We start from the raw sequence: 23,563 nt of genomic DNA, 5'->3' as shown, positions 1-23,563 counted from the left end.
TACAGATGAGATAGAATTCTTAACAGCTCAAAATGCACATCTAGCTTAACTGGCTTTTAATGGGTAACGAAAAAGTGTGGAAAGGAAGCTGCCAGTAATATGACAAACTGAAGCTCTTGAAGCTCTCTGCCTCGTCCATTTGTCACATTTTCCCCACGTGACTCACCCTTTGGTCTATGGGGTTCAAGCCATGCACTGTCTTTCCTTTCTTGCTGTGTTGCAGGTTGTCACAGTTATATTCAACCTGAGGATTGGAAAGGTTTCTACAGAAGGTGCAGATCCACTCCCCACTGCAGGAAAGAAAATATTGAAGGAGGTCTTAAATACTGCCAGGACAATCACCATCTGCACAAACAGTGACAACATCTGGAAGTACTTCATGTAGAACGAACAAGGGTACAATTAACTTATGTTAATGAATGGAAACATCTGTGCAATAGTCACCAGCACTTGTATATACTGCTTTAGGCAGATTATTTTAGTGGAAAATACAGGGCTTTCTGGGGGATTTTAATAAGATTCAATCATAAATTACATTAGCTTAGTTTGTTTTTAATTTCCGAAACAAGAAGGATGGGATACATTCCACCCCTGGAGAAAAGTTCCAAAAAGGCTCAGATCATTGCTGGCACCAATTACTGAAGTGGGAAATCAGTTTTGATGGATTTGTGCTGCCCCCTTCTCCTTGAGGCTTCACTGACATGTTATGAGGGAGCTTTGCACAGGAGCCCAAGAGAGCTGCATGTGTTGATTTGGCGACGTATAAGAAGACTCAACCCCGCAGAAGTGGGACTTTTAGAGTACGGACAATTAACAGAGAGGTGGTACCTGGGAAAGCTGAGCAGCGTAGGTACGTGGCATGTAAGGTGGAAGACTTTGGGGCACATGTCACAGCACAGCAGGTTGCCCCCGTTCTGGCAGACCGCGCACCAGTCCTCGTTGGGATCGTCGTCCTTGTTGTCGCCGCTGGCACCGGCGGCCCGGGGGGAGCGGTGCATCGAGTTGCGCGACGAGCTCTTGCCGTTGGTCAGGGGTGGCGTGGCCTGCTGCTGGCAGCTCTCCACCGCCTCTGTAGGCTCCACTTTGACGCGCTCCTCTAAGGAGCGCAGCGTCTCCATCTCCGCAGTGTCCGCTGGAGCAGGCGCTGGCAGGGGAGGCGTCAGGCTGCTCTCAGGGCTGCTCATCTGAAAAGCACACAGGCGCTGTTGCAGTGAACTTGCACTGGTGAAATACATTTAAGAGGCTTTCCAGCACAACTAAAATTTATATTGAAACAATGAGCAAGGGCTCAAAGTACACGCTTATAAGTGATGCAATTATTCAATTATATCTGCAATTGTTATTTCCTTGATCTACATTTTCAAAATCTTAAGTCAAGTGCTAACCCCCCCCTCTTAGCCATCTAACAGCTAGATGACTGTACTAGCTTGAGAACTAACTAGCTATCACAGTATTTTAACTAAACAATCATCCTCAACAAGACATTAACTGACCAATAGCTTAGTTTACATAGGAATCAAAGATGTAGACTATTGATATTGATGCTGTCTGAGGAAGAGCTTTGTGCTTGAAATGCGTTACTATTTGCTAAAATCCTAACAATATGTCAAAATCTGTGACTGCATACTATATTTAGTTTCTTGATGTTTTTTATTCATTTTTTAATTTGAATTTTATTTGTATTAAAAAATTAACAATCATGAGTCACTACAACAATTTCAAAATGTTCTATTACTTCTATTAAAACGAGGAAGCAAGAAACAGTCCCTACCATGCAGGCACTCCGCCTCCCATCCTCGCTACGCTCCTGCTTGACCTGCGTCCCTGAGAAGCCGCACTCTTCCTCGGTGCCTGGCTCCTGCTTGACCTTCACCGGCTCCACCGCAGGCGCCGCCACTGCCGCTGTCCTGCCCGACGATCCGCAGCTGGAGACAGATTGAGGGCAGCTGTGCCACATTCATCAAGCGCACTTAAGAATCAGAGCCAAACCTGGTTTCCTCTCTGTTCAAAAATTTCCCTAAGTATCCCTGCTGCATTAAAGACTACAAAAGAGCAACATTTAAAATTGACTAAAAGATTTTGAGGTTACAATGTTAAATGGCACAAGTTGCAAGCTTTCAGTTTTCTCTTCATATTCTACATAAACACACAAGCATTCTACCTCCACATTTATTCAGACCAGAATGTGAATGAAAAAATCTGGGAACAAATTTGGTATTTCAATAAAGAAATACTAAGAATTGTACAATAGTTAATATTGTAAAACAGGAACAACTTTCAAATATATATTTCTGCTTGATGCTCAAAAGTATTCATTATCTGCACTTTGTGCACCCTCTTCTTGTTTTAAATAACTGAGACTTGTAGTCTTGTAATATGCATTCATGCAGAACCACATCTCCAGTTTCGGTAAGCTGTAGTCTCGATCTGTCTTTATTCCCCCACAACGCATTTCCATCAAAGTTTGTTATAACTAATTCTGCGCGATGCAGATCTTGTAGCACTAATTTTTTCTACAAAAGGAATGAGGAATTACCTTCTTTGGCAATTTATCCACTTATCAGACAACATGATTTGGTAAAACTGTCTTTTGACTGATGGGGTAGCAACCATCCCGCTAGCCTTGAAGTTCCCAGAGGACACCAGACCCAAAAGGGAAAGTCTAATGGATTATTTGTAGCTTTCACTGAAGCCATTATATACATTATATATTGAGTATTTTGTGCTCCTTTAATACCCAATGGCAATCAAGAAAACTTTGAGACTTTGCAAATGACTAACAAAAGATGTGAATTTAGAGTATTTTCCAAATTTACATTTCAATTGTATTCTTATTTTTATGCTACCTTTATTTTAGGTATGCCATACATCACATTTTAACTCAATGTTAAAAACCATTAATGTACATCTATATTGTTTTCTAAATCAACTCAGTTCATCAAGGGTATGAGTAGATTTAGTCTACTGTAAACATATTAAGCCGTACTTATGACAACAGCACGTAATCTGGTTTGAAATGCTTTACAGATGCAACTGGTAAAGAGCATTTAGCACCATGCTCGAGTTGCTCAATAGTGATGGAGTTCAAAATGTTCTTGAGACAGGCCTATCGACATTCTACATTCTCTAGGAGCAAAATTTCACAGAGTATTGCAAAACAGGATGTGGAAACATGAAGGTACAAGGAAGCATGGAACTAACTATTTTCCTGACTATCATATGAATTACTCATGACTCTAATCTCCTCTATCCTTTGACCCAACAAATGAAAACCATCAACATTGGGAACAAACCAGGGTTGATGTGTCAACACAAATGCGTCACAATAAATTATAAAATGACCAACTAACTTTAAGAAATAAGTGGATAAAATGGTTATTCAATAGGATCACTTAAGGAAAGGTTTATTATTCATAAGCTACTATCATCCATCTACACGACTGGATGAACAAGATGACCCCAGTTGCTTCCTTCTCATATAAACTTAAATGTTCTTAAAAGATAAGCCTTTAAAACACTGCTAAATCTCCCATGAGCCAGATTAAATGCAGTCTTTGACTACATCTCAGATAATATTTTATGACAGACCTATGAAAGATGCTGGCTTTTTATTCAACAATTTCTGCAGTTTAAATAGTGATGTACCTTATGGCTGGAGAAATCAGAAAGGCTACCAGTGAATTTTTCATATAGATGTAGGACTTGCCACTGGAAAAAACACAAAGCTAACCCCCACCTCCCAGTAAAAAACTGCATTACTACACTACACTACAAACATTACACTAGCAGTCCTGATAAAGTACAGAAAGGGCAATATCAAAAGTGGACAAAATGCAAGACAAATAACTGAACAGGTCAGAGTGCAACACTGTCTCGGAGTATCAACTGAAACTTTGTTCTTTATATGAAGAACAATATGAAGAAAGGCGGAACTTCTCAAACTGAGATCATGCTCTACTACCAGCAAGCAAACATGAAAACGGAACCTTATATTCTACCTACGGTCTTGGTCTCAACATAAAAGGCGATATTAAAACTAACCTTCCTCGACTCCCAGTGCTGGATGTGCTTGAGGGTCGTACAGGTGTGTGTGAATTTGAAATACCTGCATAAGACAATACACAGATGAATGAAAAAAAATCTCAAACTTAATAAATAGTGAATTAGAGTGTTTAGCTATTAGTGCTTTAACAAAGGATAAAGCAGAACCTTAAAACTCTGCTAATCCTTAAAAATTCTGAACACATCGGGTTTTATTTACATTCTCAAACAATCTTTCAGTGTTCGAAACAATCTCTCCTACAAATGGAAATCTTCATATTTAGCCTATTTACTGCTTGCTTCCCCATTTTCAAAAGGGAGAAAAAAGGCCATATGTGCTCAGAATATGCAAAACGTTTTTTGTGAAGTTCTGTCAAGTTATTTTCCTAATTCTCTAAATTACGAAAATGCACATGTACATTACATCTAAATTTACATTAAAATAAAGCTACTTTAGATAGTTTATGTGAATAGAATGTGTGTATTTTGTATCCAAAAACACAAAAGGGCTACATGGTATTTGACACTAATGAAGGCTGAATCAATTATTAAATGATTAAACCAATGTATGAGTAGAAACAGCTGAAAATAAATCCAGAGAAAGGGCATTTTTACAAAAGGAGAAAATTCTGTTCAATGACTGTGGACCACTTCTGAATCTTTAGGAACTTTTGTCCTTTATGCATCCGTGAGAACTACAATAGGCACTGTCAAAAATAGGCCAGAAATGTCACAGCTTTAACTGCTAAAATAAAGATTCAGTAACATATCACTTATTCCCCAATGCCTATAAACTTGCTTGCAAGCCAGCAAATTCATAAATTTATAATGCCTCATTAAATTGAAGTTTGAAATGTGAACTTTCTTGCGGAAGGACATAACAGTGGCATCCTGCTTAGGATTTGAATTGAATCATGACCGATATGGAAGTCAAACAAGAGGTGTGAGCTGCTCTCTCAGGGCAAAGGGAGCACACACACTGTAGGCAAGGGCAGGGAAGTGGTAATCCTACCTGTGGATCCAGGGGACAGCGAAGATGGGACTGGGGAGGGGTTCATACTTCCAGACGGGCCAAGGGGAAGATGGTGGGACGCAGAGATGTATCTGCTTAGCAGATTATCAAGTGTACTTGATCCAGCATCTTCCAGCTGCAAGAAAAAGGTGAACTTTTTAAAAAAAAGGATAAAGAAAAAGTCAAATGAAACCTAATATTTACAGACCAGATATGATCTAAAAGTGGAACTTTTTGGCCTGAATGCTATGCAATATGTATAGAGGAAATAAAACACCGCACACCAGCCAGGTAATGTTGATGCTTTTCAGTGGCAGGGACTGGCAATCTCAGCAGGATTGATGGGAAGATGAATGGTGCACATTACAGACAAATCCTGGAGAAGAACCTGCTACCCTCTGCCAAAAAGCTCAAACTGAGGAGGAAATTGCTCTTTCAACAGGACAATGATCTGAATCATTTGCCAGCTTAAACCATCACTTCAAGCTCAATACAACACCAACACACTCGAATGCAAAGGACTTAGGTATTTTCAAGAAGACAGAAGGCCTTCTTTTATACAAAGACTTATTTAATAATGTTGGGAATTCTTCCTCGTGGAAAGTGTCCTGATCTTCATGAGAAATGGGATAGTGAGTGGGCACCACTGTGAACTAAAATCAATAAAAGGACACTCAATGGTACTCAATGAAGAGTTCTGACGAAGACTACAGTGGGTTGGATGTACATTTTAATATTAAATACTTTGATGAGCAGTGAGCTCCAAAATGGAGTCTTAGGTGGGAGCAACAGGTTGCGAAGAGGACCTCTCAGTCAAATGTTACAGATGTGCCAGACAGGTTAAAAGCCCTGTTGCACTGACCTGTATAGGAGGGATGTCCGGCAGACAGGGCAGGTTTTCTGGATTCGTCACTGAGGGGATAAGCTCGATGGAGGTGACAGAGGGGCTGGTGGGACCGCGGTTGGCACTTGCCATGCTGCCTGTGGTAGGGCTGGTTGGATTGGCTGCACTGTTATGGATTGAAGCCACAGGGAAAGGGCCAGCATGACCTGGATTAGAGTGCTGGGAAAGGAGAAAAGATGGACTGTCAGAAAGGTCTTCTGTTTAAATGGAAGCAATTAGTGTCTACTGCCAAGATATCATTGCTAACGAAACATTAGAATGAATTAAACCAAAAGTTTACTTACACTTTAAAAGAAGAAAAACCTGTTCACAATTTTAACGATGCATTGCAAGAATATAGCTATTCACAAGAAAGGGGTCTGAAATGTATAAGAAAAATGCCTGAAAGGCTGCAAAGAGATAGCCTCATCGGGTAGAACATGTAGGCATCTGGTAACCCAACACCTGATTAAAGAGGAACTGCAGTCCCAATTTCTCAGATCAGTTATTAAATCTCAGTAATTAAATAAAATCGTGACTTTATAGAAAAACAATGCCGAATTTCAAATTAAGCACAAAATCATGAATGTTGTGAAAGTACTGCAAGTCGCTACGTTCTCGAAAGCTCATATCCGAGTAACCATGAATTGCAATGTGAAGCAGCCTTTCCTGCTAAGTCGTCACCTTAATGACTAATATAACGTGAGGATCAAATAAATACAGGTTGTGCCGCAGACATCTAACCACAGAAATATTCTAACGTGATTTGCATGCAGAGTTAAAGTATTTGTCAGGAAAATCATCTTGAAATCCAAAGTAATATTTCTATTAGATTAAAAGAGCTGTATTCACAAGTCTGTTTACTTGTGATAATATGATAAGGCTGCAAGGTCACAGCAAGTTTTGTTGCCTTGCTCCGATTCGCAGAACACGGTGCTGCGCATTCCTGAAAATTTGGTTTATTCTGTGATGTAAATTGGAGGTTTGACAAATTACTGTTTAGATTTCACTTTTATTGTGGTTTGATGTACACTCATTAATGCTGATTCTAACCAAAAAATACGAAAAAAAGCCAGGAGTATTTTTTTTCATTCCACACCCAATTTGTTATTTTAATTGGGTACTATAGAGCTGTTGTAGAGGAGAAAAACGTTAAAATTCAAGCTCACTCCACCTGTCTCTGAAGCTGTGGCTGCATCATGGGGTACTGCTGCCCATTGTGCCTAGGGATGCCTGGCATACGGTTCTGACTCTGTGCCATCCTCATTTGGTGTGCCTGGTAGGCAGTGCCGTTCATCCCACCACGCATGGACTGCATACTTATCAACCGTGGAGGCTGTGTGGAAACAAAAATGGTACATCAATTGATCAAAAACCAGATCTACAGTTACATAAAAAATAGCAACAATCAACAAAAAGCACTTGTTCACTCAGGTTTCGGACAGAATCTACCTTGCACAGTACGTAGAAAAACTCCCATGTGTACAAATAATGAGAAACATCTACACCTGTCAGCTCTACTCCATGGCTGGTCTACTCCTTCTGATCTCTATTAGCAAAGAACCAAATAAAAACGAGTGCAGAAAGTAAAATTAATGAAGCATGTCCGTGTCAACACATTCACCATCCATATCACTCTTTAATGGGCCTTTAATCTCTACCACAGAGATCCTGGATCAGTTAGACCCCAGCAGCCAAACAATTAGTAGTACATCTATAGAGTTCAGAGATCTCTCGAAAAGAGTAGGGGTGTAACCCCAGAATCCTGGCCAAATTTCCCATTGGCTCTTACCAATCATGGCATCCTAATAATCCTCATCTATGAATTGGCTTCATTACTCTGCTCTCCTCCCCACTGATAGCTGATGTCTGGTGAGCGTTCTGGCACACTATGGCTGTGGTTGCATCATCCAGGTGGATACTGCACATTGGTAGTGGAGGAGAGGTGTCCCCATTACCTGTAAAGCGCTTTGAGTGGAGTGTCCAGAAAAGTGCAATTTAAGTGTAAACAATTATCATCATCATCATCATCTCAGTACTTGTTGCTTGTGTTAGATTACTTTAACTGTTGGTTGAGTCTTATTTCAGTTAGAACTATTAAAGCAAGCTGCTTTTCTCTTAGTTCAGCCACTGCATGTCCCTCATCAGCCACTCAACTAGTGGTGTGCATTAATCCCACAGATTGTTTCTCACATATTAATTATGCAGTGTTTGCAGGTTTTCATGAACCAGCAAAAACACACAAGCCCTCTTGATATCTGTTCCAAAACACATATGTAATAATCAACCATAACATTACCACAAAATCACAAAAACTATCCTTAATCCAGAAGAAAAGGAATGTTTCATTAAACATGCCTATTGAAGATTACAGTGAGTTAATTGCCTTTTTAAATGGGAGTATACTGTAGTAAAATAAATTCAGAAAACATTGCACTTATAACAAAAAAATTCTAATGTATAATATCAACAGATATTATGTTGATTCATAACTTTGGGTGAGCAGAATATGCTGTGCAGTGATGCCTGGTGACTCCAGAGTTTAGGCAAAATTCGTAATTGCTGCAGTTCTAACCCATTTGAGAAGTAGGTTTATGAAGTCCATAATTTACTCCCTCATTCAAATGTTTTGTTCTTGCAATGTGTAAAACATAACCCCAAAAAATAATGTATCCTCAAATATTCTTATCACAGTTAAGCATCTGCAGTGATGTTTGTGCCTTCAGTAGGGGAAAATAGTGTATTTTCTTGTTTAACCACTATGTAAAAAACGTGTAAACAATATTATATTGCAAAGCTTCTCCACATTTAAATTGTACTGTCCAGACGCATTCAAATTCAATCAGCAGAATAAAAAGTGAAACTTCTTTACTATGTAGGGTATGTAATTTCAAGAAAAGTAGACCTAATAAATTACATTTTATTGAGATTACATAATTGTACTTTACATAATTTTTAATTTCAATTGTTTTATTGAGATAACATAACCTCAGTTAAACAATTGAGATTAAAAGTCTATTTTCAAGTCAGTCTTTCATTCCTTCTGAGTTGCATAATGCTCAATGATCTAATCACACTAGCAAGCGCTCTTTTCCAAAACTTTCAAAAGCTTCAAGGTTATACAAGACTTAAGTCTCTCCGAGTAAAAAATCTGCAGCGATTTTACAGGCGATCTACATCAAAGAAGCCTGCACAGCCCTGGTACGAAGAAATGTATTGCTTCTTTCGCGAATTCTTCCGTGCAGTTAGTTGCTGCAAAGTTATATAAATTCAGCCTGCCGTCGAATAAAATAGAGGTCGCTCGGCTGACAAGTACTTTTTCTCTCAAATCCAAATATCCTAAGGGGCCTTCAACGATCGATCTACACACAGCTCTGGTCTTCTATACGCGACATCACGCAGATAAATAAACATTTTGGACTAGAAAATAAGAGGATTTTGCTCTGAAAATAAAACAATCGATACCCTATACCAATCACTTAATTTGCAAATCTGTAAAGCCACAGAAAATAAAAAACAAATAAGGCTCGGCCTTATGTTCTTCTAAGACACCACTCTCGTACCTCTTCTGTTTACATACTGCTGCACATGCGCAACAGATTAAAGGCGACGAAAACCTGGGGGAGGACTAAAAAGCCAGTCTTTAGCTTTAAAAAAAATCAACTCGCTTTCAGTATCACGTGGAAGAGAGGTTCCTGTAAGAAGCCTGTGGACAGACGGCAGACTAAAGCACGCGTTGAAAATACCCCTTTCTATAACAAATACCTGACGAATGCTCCAACCTAAGGTGCTGTTGCCAACAGAACAAGATCTCAAAATGCTGCGTTATCCTCCCGTTTGAACACTTGATGTCGCCCTTCAGCCCACTTTTCCATTTTTACTCCCGTGTTTTTGTACCCACTGGCTTTGTAGATTTGATATTCAAATCTAGCGGCGGTTTATGGGGGCTACAATTGCAGTAAAGTATATATGTCAATTTTGGACAAGAATTCTTTACTCAAAAGCAAAACTGGACTGCCTGCGATTCATTGAACTAATGAGAACTGGAAGAATGCGTTGCTCAACTGGGGTATACGGGTTTCTTTGACGCAGATGGCCTGAAGAGGGCAGCTCTTCAGTGTTCAGTTTCATGATGGTGGCAAAATTACCGATTATAAATCTTTAAAGTCAACATGTAATTAGGATCTTAAGTATTGGTTAATTTATAACTATTCTGCAGACTCAATCTGAATGATACAGAACGCAATCTAGTTTCAATTAGTGAGATAAACATGCACAAAGTTGATTTAGTGTTACTAAATTGTATATTACAGTCAAAATGTTGTAATTTCATCATTTTTTCCCTAAATTAAATAGAACAATAACCTACTGTATAAACAATTTTAAAACTGTATACTAATTATAAAAAAAATTAATTTCAATTCAGTTGAGAAATTAGGTTGTTTGACAATCATACACCACGATGCACTGAAAAGTCTTATCAACATCTTACTAAAGTCTTGTCAACACGTGTTAATCCCCATCTAGCACAGTAAAACCCTGTTCATTTCAGTGGACTGGAAGCAAAGACCCATCAAGTAGGCATCTCTACAGAACACCAACTTAGAGAAGGGCAGCCAGACTAATTTGTCACAGCAGGGTAGACTGGATTTAAATATGCTTATATTTCCATGTAAATGTAAAAGCTGGCCTCAAATACCATTAACTAAAATGCATCACAACCACTACTACAAATGCGAATTAATTTGTAGTGTTCAATAGTGTTTAGTGTCTTTTCACCATCACATACCCCCCTTTAAAATACAATGGGTATCGGGTGTTATTTTAAATTCCAGAAAATACTAAAAATCAGTTGCAAGTTTTGAACATCACTTGCATATTTATTCTACTGAAAATAGCTGGAACAACCTATTCAACAACTTTAGTCTGCAGGACTAAAATGCTACAAAGGAACAAGTAATAGGTTTATTCCATGCTGAAAAGAGAAGAAAGAAAAAAACGATTTGGCTTTGGAGCCTTCTAATGCTAGTTTTGCTGGTTCTAGGTTAGTGATCAGCATCACCTGTAAAAACCCGATTGAGCTACACACTGCAATGAGATGTGAAAGCAGCTCAGGCTTTGCTTGGTAATTAGCAGTGCTTTGTTAGTTAAAAACAGCCAAAGGCAAGACTGAGGGGACACAGCATAACAAAAAATACACATCTTGCTACATAAGGCCATAATAAGGATGTCCAGCTATGGCCCTTAAAAGCCAGTCCAGTAGCTTTTCTACACGTCCCATGAACAGACTCATTACAACAGAAACCAATTCATCCGTTTTAATGGGATAACCTGTGCCTTGAGGTATAGGGTCGTGTTACCAAGTGGATAAATGGAATTCAACTTTTAAACTTAAATGAAATAAAGCACGTTATTACTTTCACACTCTGCTTCAACAGCAACTGTCAGTTACGACCCATCACCGACCACTCATTCTGGCCAAGACAACTTAACTCAAGTGTCTTGTCTGATAAAAATTTCAATTTCAAAAAACAGAAAATCTAAAAAAAAATTATCGGAAATGTATAGGTCTTTATTCAATGCAATAAATGGGATAGAAAGGGGCAAAACTGACCTGCTGCTGGACCATTTGGGGCCCCCCTTGCCGTGAATGCTGGGAAACCTGGGGAGCCATGCGCATCTGTTGCTGTATCTGCTGCTGTTTTTGCGCATAGGCTGCCTGCTGCATGTGCTGGAGCCGCAGCTGTGCCAGGTTGATCTGGCCTGGGTGCTTGCCCGCATGGTTCGGCACATTGGGCACCTGCCCCACCACCATGTTGGGAGGGTGGACAACAGGGGCCTTGTTCTCCACCACTAGGTTACCTAAAATAAACAGCAGCAATTAGGAACTCTCATTGTTAATATCGCATGCTGGTGCCTTGTGAACGCACCAGAAAAAATGTATACACAAAGATAATATGGAATTTACAAATGCTTCCATATAAAGCAGCTTCTAAAGAAATCCTAATGGGTTATAAATCACACCAGTTTTGTACACTTATGGTTGTTTCTTTAGGAACATGTAATCACATGCAAGTAAACGTACCACATGGTAACATGGTATTCAAGTAATAAGGTATTCAGGGAGTCCAAAAATAAAGAAAACCAAAGAAAAATGGTGTGGAAATAAATTTTCTTCAAAACCGCAACCTATTGAGGGTATCAGGGGTCAATCATTTTAAAATGAGTATTCTTGACTTGAAGAACTACGATTGCAAAAGATTACGAAGCACAAGTTGTACCACAAGCATCTGCTATTTTGTGCACTTTTGATTAAGCTGGAGGAGTTAGGCAGTGACGGTTTGTATAAATAAGACAAATACCTCTGTTGTGGGAGGTGCTAATGTTTTTATAGCCAGTATTGTTTTGTATTGGCTATAGAAGCATGGTACTATACAGTTTAATTCTGATATTAAAAAATACACCACAGAAGTGAAACTTGTCAAGGGCAACACTGGCTCCAGGGAGCTACAGTAAGCGAGGACTCACCCAGGTTTACGACATTCTTGGCCCAGAAGGTGGGGTCACAGAAGAAGCGCACAGCCCCATTGGCTGGAGGCACCGGATCACATCGTGCCTTTAGGATGTGCCTCAGCTGGAATGTTATCTAGGAGGCAAGAAGAAGTCCTGACATGCTTTCCAGTTTCACAGTCCATAACCTCAGTTAATAACGGTGGAGAAATTAGGGCAGCCTATTGTATTCATCCATAGCAACAGAGTGGGGGAAAAATATAAATCTGCACAACCCTATCAGCAGCACAAATCATGTTAGCACTTTCACATCTCCAGTATATCTTTGGTATCTGAAACGTAAGAACAATGAGTAGCAAAAGTCTGAAATGACCACAATTACAAACTATAAGCCCAGTACATGGTGGCTGGTTTCTGGCTTTCTACAAAACAGCATTTAAAAAGCCGTGGGCAAAACCGAAAACTGCTACAAGTAGCAGGTGTGCGTTTTCAATTGGCCACAAGATCAAAATTATTTAATCTGTACTTAAAAAAAAAAATCTGTGACGTCACATGCAGTAATAATATACTGTTCTATCTTTCACCCCACTTTCAAGCTTATGGGCAGCTTCAGAGTCCTAAGTAAAGATAAGACAACTAACATTAACGTCATCAGGCTGCATTGCCTGGAACAATGTGAGATGACCCTTACTAGTCTTTTGCTGTAGAGCAGAGCAGTGCTGCTCCCACTGCCGATTGCCCAGTTGGCAAAGTTGAGAACGTGCATGATCTGCTGGGCTAGGCTGTTGATGTCACGCTGCTGGTGCATCAGCTTCACATTGCGCTCCTTCGTCACACTCTGCGAGTGGGGAGAGAGACAGCAGGTGAGAGGCGTGAGTCACTGCTTCTGTGTGCCAAGACTTACACAGAAGTTGGTTGGTGCACAAACAGGATTCCCAACCAGAAACTCTTACTGCCTCACTTAGCTGAAAGAGATGGCAATGACCGGCATACAACACACTCCAAAACAGATAACATTGTTTTAATGATTCCTGTAGTTGTCGATATCTGTCAGATGTGAAGTTTACTATTACACTTTACTATTATTGAAATGAGTCAGGCAATATAGATGACAATTCCTTGCCAAATATTGAACAAAAGTAACATAAGAAAAACAGAACAGACCATTCAGCTCAGTCAAAGCTCATCACACCTTGTAACACTGGATTGTTTTGCTCAATAAAAAAAGATACCAAATGACCATTATCAACTCCTAAACTGATTTATCTTCGACAAAGGTGTTATTTAACCAGTAATAGATGCTTGAAAGAACATACAGTTTAACCATGTGCATGCCCTAGAAATATTCACACAGTCCTAAAAACATTTTTAGTTGTGTGTGCTCTAGAGCAGGAGTGGTCTTTATAGAGAACAGCCTTATACAATGGCCAACATCTTTTATATACCTTTTCACCTCAGACCTCAGAGTACCAGCAGATTGTGTAGGCCTGAAGAATTCTGTGAGAAGCAAAACTCAACTTATGTAGTGATATATAAGCACAGGTAACAGGCACCCAAACAAGATGTCAGGTATCCTGCAGCTCTCCTGAGATCCAGCCAGGAAGCAACAGCTGTTGAGACCACACTTAACCCCCTTAGTCGCTATAAGCAGATCAGTATGGAAAAAGACATCAGATAAACTAATTACTATAAGCAGTATTTAATGCCTTGGTACGTACCTCCAATTGCTGTAGCAATGATTTTCCTTTTTTGTTGATTTCATTAATTAACGTGAATACAGCAACTTTGATTTCATGTTCCACCTTCCTGTGCGTCTCATTCACTTCTTTAATCCTAAAGACAAGGTGACAACAGATCTAAGCGCACTTGCCTATTACAACATCTACACCAAAAAAAATGAAGCAAAAGAAACTTCCTGTTACCTGCTCTGAACCTGAGAGGCCGAGTACTGCACATAATTCTTCTTTTCTTGGAGCTTGGCCATGAAGGTCTCGATTATCCCCTTTTGGTTCTGGAATGCCTCTTCTAAAAACTGGTACCTACAAGGAAATCAGGTGTGGGTTTTGCACAATCCAAGCAGAGTAACAAAGCAAATGCCAAATTAGGGTTGAACAGTTTGCTCACTAGCGCGAGTTTATTTTCACATCAGAAATGTCACTCCCCCAGCTCCCTCTGATTTGGTGCTTATGGGAGCTGTTGGGGAGTGTGTTCTGGATTCTGTGCTTTCTCAATGGGATTACTACTATAGTCATTAGTATAAAGCCTACAGCACTCCCATCATATTAATATCAAATTTGAATGACCACTGAACCTAAAAAATAAATTCAATAAAATGCAGATAGACAAAACACTTGAGGAAAGACTGCAAGGTGAAAGGAGTGTTTATTTCAAAGCACAACAGTAAAGCCAGGTAAGAATGAAACATCTGGCATCCTTTTTGGAAACTACATGCAGCATTTTAAAATTACTTATAAACTGAAAATGCATGTTTCAGGAATGTGCATAATGTTTTCTAGTAAAACTCTATAGAGAAAAACGTCCACTTTAAACTGACCAATAAAAATGGACAGAAGAGCTGACAGACAACTATCCTTTGCTTAAGCTCCTTTCTTCATAATATCTTCTGTATGTCACAGTGGATAGGCCAGAGGGAACTGGCTCTACAACATTATTTATAACAGTGTAGAAAATCATGCAGATCCATGTCACTTTTCATGACTTGCTTTTGTTAAATGTGGAGCACCTTTTTTGGTTTGTCCTGGGGCATAGGGAAGGCCTTAAGTAGTCACATGTGGTGATCTGGGAGCAGAAGACTGGTACCTACCATCCCTAGCTACATATACTCAATCTCATCCCATGAGGGCGAGGTGAAATTAAGTAGACACCACTGTGGAACACACACAAATAAGGTAACATAAATGAAATGATAGTACAGTAATCCATAATCATCTCTCTCATCCTTGGGAGAGGAAAAAGAAACTGAGCATAATTCACCTTAAAGATCTAAAGATATAAAAGGGCTTTGTACAAAAGAAAAAATGATCAGACCTCAAGGCTGGCACAGGCAACATAGCCCAACAGTGCTCGTTCTGGCTGTTTGAACTGCTGCACTGTACAGTAGCTGAGCATTCAGCCATCAGACGAAGGAACACAAGGACACCGGCTTTACTCTATTGGGTACTCTAGTATGATATGGAGAGCTTCATGGGATGGGGGGCATGTTTAATGCTATGGTTTGCAATAGTGGGGTGTCCTCAGGGGTGCTGACTGCAATGCTATTAGTTTATCCCCCACATTAATCATAAACCGAGTGCAGGCTCATTCTGAAAATGATCTGCGTTTTCTCTGCATTCTTCTGAAAGTAACACCTTGGCCACATACAAGAATAAATTTTAGTGAAGCAGTTTAGTGAATAAGCACTAACCAATTACTTGACACACTCCATTGCCTCTCTGTGCTTCCTCAAATTAAAGACCCCCTATTTCTCACCCCCTACTTCCTCCTTCCAGTCTGTCGTTTCCAGTGCTTGCCTACATCCTCGCTTGTCCTCCTGCTCCTCTACTGGCTGACCCAGGATGTGTTCACTTTTAGCCCCATTCCCATCTTCCTGGGCTGCATCTCTTCCCTGACCCCCTTGGGTACACTCAGCTACAAATGAACATCAAAATGTAAGCCCTCTGACTGCCTATATGCACATCACAAAGGCAAAATTTCTGAACCCACCAGGTCTTCCCTTGGAAAAGAATAAGATGAAACAATATGCCCATAACGTGATGCGCAGTTCTGAGATCAGTTAATGCATCTTCTGCATGTGCATGTTATGTCCCATTAAAGATTCTTCTTTTACAAAACACTTTTTACCAAGGAGGTGATTTGGAAATCGGCTCTAGAAAGTTCTTGATCTTGTACAAAAAAAAACGTATTTTGGATTGCAAACGATGATAGGGTTTTTTTTTGCTGCTCCAACACTTAGCAACCCTTATTTGTCTGCGGTTATACATTTTGGACCAACTCACACATTGCCCATGCAAATATTAAGAATAAAATTGAGGTCTTCAGTAATCTCACCATTCCTTATATTGTGTTCTATTCTCCTTTTGTTCAGAAAATATGTAAAGGCTTGTAAATAATCTAGCACACTGTTTCTGTGTTGGACTTTACAGGCCACCTGATACAGTCATACCTGTGCTCTTTGTGTTCCAGTAGCTGGCAGTCCCTGCAGGTCAGTCTGTCGCATGTCTCACAGAACAGCTTCAGTGCCTCTTGCTTGTGCACTGGGCAGAAGACAGGCCGCTGGCCAGAGGTCCCCACAGACTCTGCAGGAAGACAACTCAACGTTAGGAGCAACAGAGTATAGCACAATGTGACAAGTCTAGATTCAGCATCGCATTGGGCTCTTCATTACACACTATAAATAACTCTCAATAACTCTTAACCAATGGTGGGACACATTTCAGCATTCACCTAACAAAGAGGAAACAAGTTTAAAGAGAAAGGTGCTGATGAGTATTTCAAACCACAAGAAGTAAAATGTAAACAGTGACTTGTAAAATTACATCACAAAATAGACTAAAATTTCCAGGTAAGAGCAGCACCACATTCTGTGATTCAGAACAAGGCGGCAAAACGTCCAGTGACATGAAGCAGCCTTATTATATTCTAAACAGGCAGGCTTGTGAACACTTTTAATTCAAAAGAAATATTGCTCTTGATTGAGACTGTTTTGGTGACAAAAACTAATCACTTGTTAACTTTGCATGCAGACCATGTTGGAACATATCTGCAGTTAAATGTCTGCTGCACAGCCTTGTACTTGTTTGCTCATACGCCGCATTACATGAGTCATTACATTGACTAGTGAGCAGGAAGGGGCTGCATCACGTCACAATTCAAGGAAATTCTCGCTCTTGCCCACGGCAAGACCAGGAGCTTGTCACAGCAAACTTACAACAGTGCATGATGTTGTACTTAATTCGGAACTAGTCACATTTTCTGATACCGGCAATGAATTAAATTTGTTACTGAGATTTATTAACCGGTCTGAGAAATTTAGACTGCAGTTCCTCTTTAATCTTAAAAAAACATCTTTGAAAACCCCAGCAAGATGGAAAAGTCACAGTCCTGAATGAATCAAACATTCCGCAATTCTTGAAAAGGAGGTTATCATATGTTATGGTTACAGGTTATGACAAAATTGACTAGGCTGAGGAATACTGGTTAATAATTATAATTTATAATGGCTTACACTTATATACACTCCATTTAAAGCACTTTAGAGGTAAAGGGGACTCTCCTCCACCACCACCAATACATGCAACACCACCTGGATGACGCAACAGCAGGCTTAGCGCACCAGTACCCTCACCACACACCAGCTATCAGTGGGGAGGAGAACAGTGATGAAGCCATAGGTGGGGATTATAAGAAGGCCATGACTGGTAAAAGCCAGTGGGAAATTTGGCCAGGATACCAGGAAACACCCCTACTCTTTTCAAGAAATGCCCTGGGATTTTGAATGACCACAGAGAATCAGGACCTTTAAATCGCATCCAAAGGATGGGGCCTTTTTACAGTCTAGGGTTCCCGTCACTAAACTGGTACATTAGGAGCGCAGGGTATATGGGGGTGAATGCCCCCCTAATAGCCCCACTAACCAGCAGCAACCTTAGCTTTCCCACGAGCTTTGCAAATTTCATCAATTTCAGTTCAGGTGGGTAGCTGCGTCAGCATGCAAAGGAACAAGTAAAAGGTTTATTCCATGCTGAAAAGAGAAGAAAGAAAACACAACGTTTCGGCCGTGGAGCCTTCTTGAGGTGTGAGAAAGACAGGGCAGTAAGCAAAGGTAATGTAGCGGGAGAACAAAAACTGGGGGAGAGGAGGGGACAGACAGAGTAACTTTCACAATAGTATTGCACAAGTACTTGTTTACTGATGGGTGATAATCCAGATTATGGTCATATTTGTTTAATTCAGATAAAAATCACTGTAGGCTTGGTGGGAAAAAAAATAATAAACATTGACATTTTCAGGACACAATAAGGCTTAATAAAAGTATTTCCTAATCTGGCACTACCAATGCAGATGGTAGCATGTTTAATAAATGCAAATAAAATAATAAGATCTATAGTAAAAAGCTTAGAATTTCTATCAAAGGGGTGTTAATTTACAATGCACTAGTAAAATCCAAGTCGAATATTTTGTCCACCATATTATAAAGATTTGCTGCTCTGGAATCAGTCCAGAGAAGAGTAACCAGATACATTCTGGGCCTTAAAGAAATACTGTATACTGACAGGCTAAAATAACTGAACCATTTTTGCTTGAACAGAGAAATCTACGAGGAGCCCTGATCCCAGTACAGTATACCCTCAGTCTAACAGACTTTGCTTTAAGGGACCAATTCTGCCAAAGTGGAATTTTGTCTGTAAAATAAGAAATTGTGGAATTTGCACAAATAAGTTAAAAATGCACAGGTACTGTAGGTCAATTGGGTGTTTGTGTTTAGTATGCTTTAATAATGTTATTTTTATGATACATGAAATAAAGAGCTTGCATGTTTATGATAAAAGCACAGGAACAATTTTCATTGACTCTGTTGACTGCCCTTTCTAAAATAATATTCTAAAGATCCATATATGGATAATATACATTTCTCATAAAATAGTGTTTGGGGTGAAAAAAGTTATTTGTGATTTAATGTACACACAGCAATAACGGGCACCATTCCACCCATTATTCTGTTAAAGCAAGGGAACGCTGAATTTAAAATCTTCAAAAGCAATAAAGTCAATCCAATGGATGTTTTCAGAAAAAGTAAAAAGAAATACTTCAGCAACACTAAAGAACAGAACACAAACCAGAGGACAAGTGGTAACTTACACGGACGTGAATTTAGAAGTAAGAACAAAAGTACAGAAACAACGAAATAACCAACAGCCGACGCTGTAATTCTTTTGTTTTGCCACCACTTCATTCATTTGCTACTATCCATCATCCTAGCTAACAATAACTTGCAACCCAGGGGGTGAGGACACAACCGGATTCCTGTGAACCACCTGCTGCTAAGCTTTCCTGCTTTCCCTCAGCATCTACTACCATGTGAAAATATCGAAGCTACAGCAAGCACGTCTGCACAGGGAGCTGCAGACGGCCTCACCGAATGCTAATTCATTTCAGGCAGTCATAGTTAAGACAGCGTAAAGAATTAAGTTACCTACAATATACGATGATGCTACTAGGTCACCAAGCAGGTATGTCTGTAGAGAGCTGCCCGCCCTGTACTGCAAATTAATGGTATTTTGCAAGTAAATATTTCTTCATACCTGAGTATATTTTGGCAAGATAGTAACTAAGTGAATGTACACTGAGGGTGTCAATTAGCCGGAAAGCTTGACGGCATCACGGGAATTTGACTGCATGTCCATTCCTCTCTGCAGTGACTGCAGCATCAATGCCCCGCAGGTATGGAACAGTGCATCTGAACCACTACCTGCATGGTCACATCCTGAGCCAATTGTACCTGCTTGAGATTTGTTGGGAAAGCAACTGAATTGAATAGGATGTTATACCCTGTTCAGTGCTTTTTAGACTATCCATACTTCTGGATAGTCCATCATCTTCTCATTGTTCACAACCACTAACAGAATGTACTGCCGAATGAACTTATGCTTGAGAGTTTCAAGTATACTATCCTAATGAAACACCTTGAGTCTTTAGAAACTGTGCCTTAATAGTGAAAGAAAAGTGCAGCGCATTTTTGATATTGCTGAGCAACTGGGAAAAAGCAAAGCAGAAAATAAGACAAAAATCAGTGCATTTTATCAGAAATGTCAGCTGGTAGAGCTGCAAAATCTCCATGGCAACCAGCCGTGCTGGAAGTGAAGAGGCCGGTGCTCCCAGGAGAGCTGTCTCACACACACACACTCCGAGAGCCTGCAGGGGTCTGTGGGAGGCTGGAACACCACCCATCATGCATTCAGCTGCTATGCTTTGCCAAAACACTAGACAGTTGCCTTCAAACCCCCCCAAGGTCTATGATCACATGCATATACACATTTCTCTGAAGCAGTTTCTGTCCCTTACTTGTGTAAACAAGATAAAAAAATGCACTTTTCCTCTACCTACCTATCTCTTACACAAATATATTCACACCAGTAGGTGGTACTCTTACAGGACCTGATATTGGAAAGCAACGCCCAAGTGTAATGACAAGAGACTGTTCGACAGGAGGTGCTGTGCTGTTGGATGAAAAGTTACTCAGGTCTGGGCTACTTGGGCTATTAAGAGATGCCATGACACTTTTTGTAAGGATGGGGGTGTTAAACCCATGGCATCACGGCTAAATTCTCCCTTCTTAGTTCTGCTGGTGAAGCAATTTCTCTCTTCTCCATCTGTTTGGCTATTGCTTGTCACCCTTTTCAATGAAGGGAGAAGGGAGCCCCCTCCTGTATGGGAAGCAATCTGGGGATTTGTATAGCACGCAATTTCCATGTATTGTAGGCTCCTCTGGAAGCATCTCAAACTGTACCACCTCAAAATATATTTTACCTTAAATTTAATGTTCAGGCTTGCTTTCAAATTAAGTTCAGAGCTGTTATCATTATAAAGGAAACTACCTGATGAGACATCCTCCTTCTTCCTGATTTTGTGGTCCTTGGTGAACTTAACTCTCTGGTGAGCTTCAATGCAGGTTTTGCAGAGCCACTCGCCACACTCCACACAGAAGCCCACTGCAGTCGCGTTGTCTTCACAGCTTGTGCACACCTGCACCACAGCAAAAAGAGGGTAGAACTCACTCGCTTACACAAATGCCACAGCAGACAATCGCGATCGCAAAGTATTAAATGTCCTCATCAGGACAAAGGGCACATGACCATCCTTCTGAAGTATTTTTAAAAATTGTTAAAACAAGAAATTGAGCACAGCTGAAACCTTATTTTACTATACTATTGATAGCCTAGTTGTACTCCTGTATTACACTTTGCTGCTTTATGATGTGCAGAAACCAAATCTGCATTTTTATTTAAGCACCACATTAATAATTAAAGTTTTAAAACATACTTATAAAATGCATTACTAAGACCTCATGCAGAAAAATACAAAAAAACAGGATTGGTCACCAAGATCGACAGAATAAAAACAATGAATCTCTAATCTTGATGAGACAGGACCTGGGGACTTGATCCAAGTACACCAAATCCTCTAAGGTTTAAAAGCCAACAAGATAAACAGTAAAACATTAGGCAAAAGTACATTCAAGAGAGTAAGAGGCACTTATCACAAAGGGAGGGGGAGCCTGGACCAAGCTACATGGTCTGAGTGGCCTTCCCTCCTTTGTAAACACTCTTAGTTAAAACTAGCAGGCTCAGAACATGTTTTATTCTCTGGCAAAGCTCTGGTGAGAGAGTAATAAATCAGACTCAAACTTGGTCAAGGCTTTAACAATAATAAAGATAACTATACAAAGCTGCACAAAGACATACAGTGCAGTGAAAAAGTATTTCCTGATTTCCGCTATTACTGCATTTTAATGTCACACTGGATGTTTTCAGATCTTTAGACAAAATCTTATATTAGATAAGGGAACCTGAGTGAACAAATAATACTTTTAACTCTGATTATTTCATTTATTTAATAAAGTTATCTGACACCCATATCCCATGTGTGAAAAAGTAATTGCTATACTTAAATGGTTGCGCCCAACCACTGCAACTGCAACCAAACGCTTCCTATAATTCAATATCAGTCTTTCACATGGCTGTGGAGGAATTTCAGCTCACTCTTCGTCAGAGAACTGCTTTGATTCAGAAACACTGATGTTTCAGGTCCTGCCACAGCATCTATATTGTGTTTAGGTCTGGACTTTGACTAGGCCACTCCAGAATTTAGCTTTTCAGCCATTCTGATATTGACTTGCTTTGTGTTTTGGATCATTGTTTTGCTGCATGACCCAACTACGTGTCAGCTCACAGACAGATGACCGGACATTCTCCTTAAGAATTTTGATACAGAGCAGAATTTATGGTTCTTTCAATTATGGCCAGTCATCCAGGTCCTGAGGCAGCAAAGCATCCCCACACCATCACACTACCACCACCATGTTAGACTGCTTGTATGATGTTCTTGCTGTGAAATGCTGCGTTTGCTTTAAGCCAGAGATAATGGGACCCATGTCGTCCAAAAAGTTCCACTTTTGACTCTTCTGTCCATAGAACATTCTCCCAAAAGGCTTGGGGATCATCCAGGTGCTTCTTGGCAAATGAGAGACGAGCACTTATGTTCTTCTTGGTTAGCAGTGGTTTCCACCTTGTTACTCTGCCATGAAGCCCAATTTTGTCCAGTCTCTTTCTGATTGTGGAGTCATGAACACTGCTGTTATCCGAGGCAAGAAAGCCTGTAGTACTTTGGATGTTTTTTTAGGATCCTTTGTGACTTCCTGGATGATTTTACGCTGCGCCCTTGGAGAAAGTTTGGCAGGTCGGCCACTCCTTAGAAGATTCACTACTGTTCCAAATGTTCTCCATTTGGAGATTACGTCTTACTGTGGTTTGGTGGAGTCCCAGAGCAACTTTTTGCTGATCTCTTCAGGAATTTCCTATGATCGTGGCATAATGTGCTTGTTGAATCTTTGTGCTGGAACTTGACTCTGATGGTAAGAGTCAAAATAAAGTGAGGTTTATATTGAGCAGGGCTGGCTGTAATCAAGCCTGGCTGTGTTTAAACAGCAGACTCTAAATTATCCCTTTAATTGGGTTGATTTAACTATACAATTACTTTTTCTCACAGTGTCAGTTGGTGTTGGATAACTGTTTATTAAATAAATGAAATAAGTAAAAAATGTGTTATTTGTTCACTCAGGTTCCCTTTATTTAATATTAGTCTTTGGTTGAAGACCTGAAAACATTCAGTGTCACAAATCTGCACTAATAGAGGAAATCAGGCGAACACTGTTTCATGACACTGAATGTACAAATCTGTGTTCCAGAAGGTACATCCTACATACCCAGAAAATCCAGTATTCTAGCCCCATCGCCAAGAAACATGAAAGCAACACCTTAACAGGACAAAAAGAATAAAAGACCTGCATACAAAAGAGACCTTTATCCATCATATGGCCA

The 23,563-nt window shown here is 40.0% G+C and overlaps 1 protein-coding gene across 4 annotated transcripts in view; it reads right to left on the bottom strand.

The window, feature by feature from the left end:
- Positions 1-23,563, bottom strand: part of trim33 (tripartite motif containing 33) — a 51,939-nt gene that overhangs the window by 9,183 nt on the left and 19,193 nt on the right. For 2 of the 4 annotated variants that reach the window (XM_015342247.2, XM_015342250.2), the window contains exons 3-16: positions 21,062-21,209; positions 16,630-16,762; positions 14,369-14,485; positions 14,165-14,279; positions 13,138-13,284; positions 12,465-12,582; positions 11,551-11,798; positions 7,111-7,272; positions 5,916-6,116; positions 5,054-5,189; positions 4,042-4,105; positions 1,772-1,946; positions 829-1,184; positions 167-290 (exon numbers count right to left, since the gene is read on the bottom strand). In XM_015342247.2, the coding sequence (XP_015197733.2) occupies positions 167-290; positions 829-1,184; positions 1,772-1,946; positions 4,042-4,105; positions 5,054-5,189; positions 5,916-6,116; positions 7,111-7,272; positions 11,551-11,798; positions 12,465-12,582; positions 13,138-13,284; positions 14,165-14,279; positions 14,369-14,485; positions 16,630-16,762; positions 21,062-21,209 (2,244 nt within the window). The remainder of the gene's footprint in view (positions 1-166; positions 291-828; positions 1,185-1,771; positions 1,947-4,041; positions 4,106-5,053; positions 5,190-5,915; positions 6,117-7,110; positions 7,273-11,550; positions 11,799-12,464; positions 12,583-13,137; positions 13,285-14,164; positions 14,280-14,368; positions 14,486-16,629; positions 16,763-21,061; positions 21,210-23,563) is intronic. The other 2 variants (XM_015342248.2, XM_015342251.2) reach the window with 1 other exon arrangement.

This window comes from Lepisosteus oculatus, chromosome 5, assembly GCF_040954835.1.
Source record: "Lepisosteus oculatus isolate fLepOcu1 chromosome 5, fLepOcu1.hap2, whole genome shotgun sequence".
Taxonomy (NCBI): Eukaryota; Metazoa; Chordata; class Actinopteri; order Semionotiformes; family Lepisosteidae; genus Lepisosteus; species Lepisosteus oculatus.
Note: the sequence above shows the minus strand (reverse complement) of the source record. Positions and strands in the feature narration are given on the sequence as shown.